This window comes from Morone saxatilis, unplaced genomic scaffold, assembly GCF_004916995.1.
Source record: "Morone saxatilis isolate NCDOM2014 unplaced genomic scaffold, NCSU_SB_2.0 Contig18, whole genome shotgun sequence".
NCBI lineage: Eukaryota > Metazoa > Chordata > Actinopteri > Moronidae > Morone > Morone saxatilis.
Genome location: NW_023339740.1, coordinates 14,821,317 through 14,829,798, shown reverse-complemented (window position 1 = coordinate 14,829,798; position 8,482 = coordinate 14,821,317). Strand labels below are relative to the sequence as shown.

The 8,482-nt window shown below is 40.2% G+C and overlaps 1 protein-coding gene across 4 annotated transcripts; it reads right to left on the bottom strand.

Annotated features, from left to right (window-relative positions):
* Positions 1–209: 209 nt before the first annotated feature.
* Positions 210–8,125, bottom strand: LOC118327895 (von Willebrand factor A domain-containing protein 1-like). 4 transcript variants are annotated; one of them, XM_035661417.1, is made up of 6 exons: positions 7,478–8,125; positions 2,533–3,072; positions 2,135–2,413; positions 1,668–1,943; positions 1,287–1,562; positions 210–1,160 (listed from the first exon to the last, which is right to left on the bottom strand). In XM_035661417.1, exons 1-6 carry the CDS (start codon positions 7,557–7,559, stop codon positions 1,141–1,143), a joined length of 1,473 nt encoding a protein of 490 aa, XP_035517310.1. In that variant the 5' UTR covers positions 7,560–8,125; the 3' UTR covers positions 210–1,140. The 4 variants fall into 4 exon arrangements, with proteins under 4 accessions (XP_035517310.1, XP_035517308.1, XP_035517307.1 ...); XM_035661415.1 differs by having other exon boundaries at positions 1,668–1,976; positions 7,478–8,124; XM_035661414.1 differs by having other exon boundaries at positions 1,287–1,565; positions 1,668–1,976; positions 7,478–8,120.
* Between the last annotated feature and the right edge of the window lie 357 nt (positions 8,126–8,482).

Genomic DNA, 8,482 nt, shown 5'->3' with positions numbered 1-8,482 from the left:
GAGGAATAACTATTAATGGATTTGATTTTGCTCAATTAATAAAATGCAATGGTACATTATTTATAATCATTCTAAATGAACCATTTATGTCACATGAAAAGATGATGTGAAGTTTAGCATTTATTCACTTTGCAGTATCTGATCAGAGCCACTAGATGGCATTATAAACAACAAAATACCAGAATACGAGCAAGAACAACACATTTTTGTGGTATTTTAAAAACTGCATTTATTATTTTATCCAATCAAATGCTTATGGATACTGTGCAGATATCTTTTATATAAATTTCTCTTGTCTTTTAATTTGCCCAGGGAAACATTTTATCAGACAAACCTGGCCATAAATTACGTAGCATATAAATAAAAAAAAGAGTACATTAAAAAATCTATATATTCACAGTACATATTCACTATAAAAACTGCATACTTTTAAGCATTGTATAAACTGATCCACTATGGAGTTAACTGGTCTGAAGAATTGATAACATTAAATACGTTCGTCTTCTGTATTTCATCACTGACAGCAAAGCAGAAACACACCTGTCTGTGAATTCACTGTGTGCTGTCAGAGTGGTGTCTGATGTAATGACTGAATGCCAATAATTGAATGAGAATTCAGAGAAAAATTGCTGAAAAAGACGAAACAAAACAACAAACATTTAGACTAATTCATGATCAGCTTCAAAATCAATACATTTGAAAATTTTAATTTAAGAAATTTGAGTATACTTGCAACAAGAAGAATACAATTTCAAGTAAATACATGTAATAATGAAACTGTAAATCATAATAAATAATAATTGTAAATAACAATAGTTCCTCAAACTGTGAATGCTGCACATGTTCCTGACTAACTGATATGTTTAAATAAATGTGTGACAGCCTTGCTGCAAAGTTGGTGATATTTTCATTTTCAGGAGAAAAACAAACACATAATTATACCAGATTTTCTCAGCCATTGTGAAGACAGGGGGCTGGTGTTATGTGATAAAGCCTTGTCTGTCACTGATTCATTTCAAGATGAACATTTTAGCTTAAAAATAATATTTAGTCCTGTTATCTAGTGCACCCAGCACTTAAAATGCTCGATTTCACCCTTCTTTTTTGCTCCAGCTGCCTGATTGTTGCGGACTCTGGTTGTTAACCCCACTGGCTGGAATCTGTCAGAGAGAAGAGACAGAGGAAAGGGAAATTACACTTGCTTTAATAACCCAAACCTGCTATGTATGAACATAATTGCAGTAATTGATAAAAAAAAGGAGATAATAATATTAAGCTCAGGCAACCTGTGTGCATCTCTGCTGTGCAGCATATCCCCTCTTCTCGACCAGAGCTGTAGACCGGGGACACACACACACGACTGCTTGGTGCAAGGTGTGTCAGTCGTGTTGAACGGGAGGTAGGAGACAGGTAAACAGAGGAGTTGGAGGGCTTCGAGTAGGAGCTTTCTCTCTCCCAGCTCAGCCAGTAGCCTTTCACGTCTTCCTGAGAGGCCTGCCACGCTACCTGCACCTCCTGACGCTCCACCGTGGTCAGCTGAAGGTCGGCCAGGGCAGGCAGAACTGCTGCAGTAGGAAAAACATAGAGGAGAGATTAAAGCAGCTTCGTCAACTGATGCTGATACATAATACATACATAAAAACAAGGTATGCAAACTGAAAACATACGTTCTTGAGTGCACGCCCTCACAGACATGGCTCTTTCTTCTCCATTCACACGCAGAGCAGTGACTGTGACCAGGTACTGAGTGCCCGGCTCCAGCCCGGTCAGTAAGGTAGAGTTCTGCTGGCTGTGTGCTGTCACAGTGTGGACATGTCCGCTTGGAATAGCTCCGTACTCCACCGTATATCTCTGGACTCGTGCTGGCTGCAGGGGACCCCAGCTCACACGGATTTGATGAGGGCCAGATTCTGACACGGATACCACTGCTGGGCTTAAAACATCTGAGGGCAGCGCAGGCAGAGGGGGGGTGGGGGCTGTATTAATAAAGCACATAATACAAACTTTAAATGTGCAGGCAGCACACAGTAAAAGGCCCTTAAATGGCATGGAAATCTGTAGAAACAAAAATGTGCATTACAGATCATAAAAACAAATGTATTTAAAGGGGAAAACACCCTTTTAATCCTCTCACCAGGAAGTGTGGTGAAGTTAACAGAGAGTGTGTTAAACAGCCTCTGGTTGGACTCTGGGTGGAGGGAAGCTGTGTAGGTGGTATCAGGCTGCAGATTAGTCAGCTCCACCCAGCTTGAGTCGCCAGGGAGAATGCGGCTGGTCTCAGGGTCCGTATTCCATACAGAGTTGTACCGGAGATCATAGTAACCATTGCCTGCACTCAGAACGGGGCGCCACTGCAGCACAGCACTGTGGGACGTTAAATGAACCACACGCAGCCGTTCTGCATGAATAATTTCTATAGATAAGACAAGACGAGGGGGGAAGAGAGTGGCAAAGTGAGATAAAATATGGAGACTGGAGTGAAAAATTCTGTAGTTAAAATGAACTTTTTCTGTCTATATTTCAGACACACACCAATGATGGCCTCCCTCAGGTCCTCTGTGATGATTTCGATGTTATCTATGTCCACAAAGTACAGGTGAGACTCCAGAGGTGGTGTCACTGCACGTCGTAACACCTGGTAGTTGGCATGTACTGTAGATACAGCTAACACAGAAACTCCCTGTGCCTTCAGCTCATACATCCCCTTGTCCACGTCTCCAGGCTGCGCACCATCAGTCAGCCACAGCAGCACCTTTGGCACGTTCCCCTCCATCTCTGTGAAAAGCTGCTGGGCCACCCTGAGCCCTGCCTCTGTGTTTGTGTCTCCCTGCAGCTGGCTGACACTCCGCATAGCTTTCTGCAGACTTGCCTGATCATTGTGGACGTCCAGGCCGAACTCCAGGGTAGGGTTTGTGCCCACCTGCAGCAGCCCGACTCTTATGTGCCCGCGGCCCAGTGAGAAGGGGCGAAGCAGCTCGGCGGTGAAGAGCAACAGGCGGGAGAACTCATAGTTTGCCACACTTCCTGAAGAGTCCAGCAGAAGGAGAATATCCCCTTCACAGCAGTTTAACACTGTGCACAACAGGAATAAAAACAAGAAGGTCATTGATCATATCATTGATCGACAGGTTTACAATCATTTTTCAAATGTATGTCAGTGTTCATACCTGCATCAACTGATATTTTTGGGCACTTTGTGGGCAGCACAAACAAGCTGTAAACACAACACTGACCATGTTGTCGATGGTGTACTTGTTAGCAAACAGTTGCTTATTTACACATCCAGGAGATATGGAGTAACATAAAGATATATTTGGAGACATATTTCTGGTCACCTGGCAACTATGTTCACCAGCTAGTTGCTAACGTTCTCTGCTGTTTGGGGCTGGGTAGTTAGTGTACAGTGTGTTTTAGGTACAGCTGCCCACTGGGATTGAAAATGGCACTGATGATAGTGGTGAAGGTGAATGAAGCCAAATCAATGAGCTGAAAGACACTTAAGAACTAGAGAGGAACTGCAGAGTCAGGTGATAACTCTGTGTCACCACAAGCGACTACTTTTCACTTAATTTGTTCCGTATAAACATTTATACATTGGTAATAGCAGCTTTAAAGTACAGCTTCAATTTCCACTTTTTTAGACACCAGATCAGGGCACAGATGGACAGGTTCTTTAATTAATGTTTAACATGGATTTTTCATAAAACCTGGTGACTTATTAGGTGCCTATGCTACATCTTCAAAGATACTATAAACTGTTGGCAGTGATGAATCATCCCATCGTGACTACATTAATATCATGGTCATATTAAAAAAAGGGAAACTGATTTAAGGTATCTTAGGCAAGACTGATCTTATTAATGTCACAGATGCCATTACTGTCCTTGGGGAAGCATTTATATAAAGATTGAAGGGCAATAACAGGTATATGAGGTGTCTTGTTTCATGCAACACTGAAATCCTGAGGACAATCTGCTGTGCTGCTCACACTGTATCAAAACATGTCAAAAAATATTGCATTGAGAATACCTTAAATGGAGCTATGGCAGAGGATTTATGATAGTGAGGAATCAAGAGAAGTGGTCACAGGAGTCAATTTATCACATGAAACCAGAGTTAGATTTATACTGATGATAAAACAGTAACCAAAAAAAAAAAGAAGCAGTGCAGATAGAGAGAGAGAGAGAGAGAGAGAGAGAGAAAGCACATCTGGGATCTCTCCCATTGAATGAACACATACTGGTTTCTCCATCTTCACCTTTCATCATTTCTCAGAAGAAATTGTGCTCCACTTTGTCGTCAAAAAGTCATCTTAGTGGAATAATTTTCAATGAAAGGAATCAATTCTACCTACAAGCACCACGGACAGATATAGATCAGATATATGTCCTTGACTCACTCATCTGTTTCTCGCTGAGTGTTTCCTCCGCATGTGGCTTTTGTTACATCTGAGCCTGTAGTTCACGAAATATTGGTCTCATTATGCCATCATAAATGACAAATACACTGACATTAGTCCTCATAATAATTGAGGATTAGATTAAATCTGTGTGCTATATGAGACACAGAGTCCCTCCTAATAGTCCCCTACAAAATGTACACCTCTGCTGTATTGCCTAACTTATTCCATATCATTCACACTTCTCTGTCTTTTCCATGTGCAGGTCCTCAGCAGAACACACCCATTATTTTATTGCAGCAATGGTCCATAATCATTAAACTTTTACAGGGAGGCAGAAAATAAAGCAGCAGGAAAATAAACAGGCAGAGAGGAAATGAGGGAGAACAGCGCAATCAGACAAAGAGGCATCAGCCAACATCTTAATGAAACACAGATCACTTATAAGAGAGGAGATGCTATGGGGGGAAAGACAAGCTTCAACAAAGTCAAACGTTTGCAAAAATGTACACATGCATATTTACATGTGGTGGCATAGGGAAGAAGCTGGGGGAGAACAAAAAAGGGAGACGGAAAGATGAGATGGTTGGATTCGATTTGTTGAAGGAGATGTAGAGGAATCTTTGCATTCCTCAGAGGAAAAGTGCATGTGAATATGTATATGCGTGTGTGTGAGAGAGATTTAAGCATGTCATCTGTCATTTATCTGGTTTCAAGCTGTGCCAAGGCCATATGCCATACTGCAGAGCTGCACAGATGAAGGAAAAATATGTTAATGCTTCCTGTGAAGTTTACTGAGTGCGCTATCAACATTCGCTAACATCAAACAGACAGATGGTAGAATATCCAGTCGGTGTTGGATCAAAATCAATGCTACTTATAAACAAAATATTTCATACGCAAACTGTTTGTGGCTCTGAAGCCTTTTAAACGTTTACAGATCTCCTGCAGAAAAGTGAAACCGCAAATTAATTAAAAATTCCACACATTCCATGTGGGCTTTTTGGGGGGATATCTCGCTTAGCTAATAAGTAAAAAATATTTACTTTTAATTAGCTGTGGCCACCTGTAAGTTCCACAGCTTTCTCTATGTAAAAGTCAGCATTAAGAACAAAGCTCCTATTGTCCTTACAAATACAGTAATGCTCCTTGAGAAGAATCAAATGTGAACATAAACAGTTTAAACTGAACTTTTGACACCAGTTTTTATTTCTGATCTCTATTATATCTTCAGACGTCTCAGATCTGCTGACCATTTACTGTGGTTCTTTACACACTAAGAAAGACAGACTGTAGAATAATTTGCTCCTTACTGTTATAATATCTTCCTCCTCCACTGGTAACTTTAAAACAAATCTTAAAGGAATAATGTTAAAGTTTTAGAAATACACTCATTTGCTTTCTTGCTGAGAGTTAGATAAGAAGATTATGCTTAAAAAAAGCAGAATTATTCCTTTGAGACTTCTTTTCATTAGCTTTCTGAAAGCAATGATGATAACATGACATGACTGATTTAATATTTCTACTGTATCCTTGTGGGGTTATCTTTAATATCTTAATAATCATTGGGGAGTACGACATTATCAGGGTTATTTTCTCAGACCTGAAAAAACTCCTGCAGAGCCACAGAAGTCATTACATTGATTTTATGTATGCATGTAGTACTCCCCAGTTTGGGCTTGAAGAGGATAAAGAGGTAGTTGTATTATGGGAAATGTAGTATTTAGGGTTTTTGGAGTTTGACCCATACTTAAGGGTCAAACTCTATAGTTAAAAAATGCTGGAGTAGCCCTTTAAGAGTCACATGCAGCTGACCAGTACTGGTGGACACACTGTTTGCATATGTTTCTATAAACTGTCTGAAGTCCAATTTGGCTGTAATATCTCCAGTGGTGTCATAATTTGGAAAATATAATGTTTTCCATTGCTTGTTACAGTTAATAAACCCAGATAATTTGTTCCATAGGAAGTCACAAAAACAACTTCAGTCCTTGGCTTCTTTTCCAGTTTAAACCTATGAAAGAAATCTGACACCTGCAGTGGAAGAAGTGTCCAGAGTTAAGTCATTTTTTAAAAATAATCCATTTAACATCTTACATAAGTAAAAGTACTGAACTATTATCTACATAATGTACCCAAAGTATTAAAAGTAAAAGTAGCCACTATGCAGAAAAATGCCCCCCTGGGAGAATTTAATATGTAACTGTATTATTATTACTGGTCCATTTAAGTGTAAGTAGCATTTCTATGTCAGCTAGTTGAGGTGAAGTACAATTTAAGTACTTTATATGCTGTTGGGTTGTTTAATCTATGATGCTACATACAGTGGTCATGTGCTCTGTATGTAAAATCATAATCTGATGAATAATTAGTAGCTATAGCTGTCAGATAAATGTAGTGGAGTAAAAGCATAAAGTAGCATTAAATTGAAATGTTCGAGTAACTGAAGTATGGTAATCTAAACATCCAATAAAGAGAAATAAAACAATCTGTTTCTTCACAGTGACTTTTCATATTGAATTGCAGTGATTATTTACAATTATTGCGATAATTACAGACAATTATATTGATTGGATCATAAATTGTGACCCTATAAAAAAGACACACCCAGTACATGTCTCGAATTAAAAGTAATGAAACGGTGTTATGCAATGTAGCACCACCACACAATTCCACTGTCCATGTGATGACTTGTTTAAACCAGCCTGTGGGAATGATCCTGGCCTGTTGCTACATATTAAAAATGTCAGTGATCGTTAAGCCACATTGCTTTACGCCAGCCTGCCTCACCAAACATTTACTAACAGCAACTCTTAAATATTTTACTCACTACAAGAAAAAAAGTTCGAGTGCATTTGCATAAATGCTGACTTTTACCACAAAAGAGGAAGGTTTAACTTTCAGCCCAGACTGCCTTTACAAAAAAATAGATTTTTTCTAATATCACAATGAAGAAGAAGGAGATAACAATCTGTCAACTTTCCATGTGTTAATCACGTCTGTGTGTTGTTTATGTTTCATTCGGCTGCATACCTTTACCTGTTCTATCTCATATTGTAGCTTGTGTTATCAACTCACGTGTGGCAGGTACACCAGTTTGCATGTTGCTCCGCTGCAACACCGCCGAGAGAAGAACACAGCAAAGTAAAAAGCCTTTCATCCTCTCTGAACAGCAGTTTAAAAAAAATAATAATAATATAAGAAATTGATCAGAAACAGTACACCGGGACTTCCGTCACAGGTTCCCATCTCACAGATCCCGGTCCTAGGATGTGTTAGTCGCCTCTTCAGCAGAGTTTTTTTGGCACTGCGCGGGTCATCCAAACTTTTCCTCAGCAAACACCTGCCTCATGCTGCTCCTCATTCAGTACACTATTGTTTGAGCGGTTTAACGAGAGATCACTTCTCTTCCTAGTCCGGTTGAGTGTTTTCTCTTTCAGGCCCGAATTACTCCTCCTCCTTTAGCTGCTGAGCCAGGTAATGAAACCATCGTCACCTTTTGCTGGAATGTGGTCTTTGATGGGACTTTTAAGGACAGATGCTTCCTTGATGCTGGTGGTTCTCTGGTACTGTAATGTCCCCCCCAGTCCAGGATTCACCACACTTATTCATCCACACTATCTAGAGAGCAAATGGACACTCATGTGAATGACTGCTTGGCCTCGGAGGAAGCAAAAGGAAGAAAATCTAATCACAAGCATGCTAGAATTAAATGTCTGCTGTGGCTGCAAGATAAATGATCTCATCTGTTTTCCCTCTACATAATCTTGTGCTGGAGTGAAACTGATCTGACCTTCATTTTCTCTGGGGACGCCCTTGAAGCCCCTCAGGCTGACCGCAAAACTGGACCCCACTTTGGGAAACTGTAAGAGGGCGAGACACCCATTTGGATCAAGCAGCAGTAAGGAAAAACCATTCAGCCGGTCCATCAGCCGGGATTACAGTAAATACCACAGCTGCCACTTATCAGAAAGATAACTTGGATCAAGTGCAGGCTATTCACATGCATTTACTGCAGTTGAGTACAATACGGCCCATGTCTCTCTACCTCCCCTCTGTGTGTGTGTGTGTGCCACCAGATAA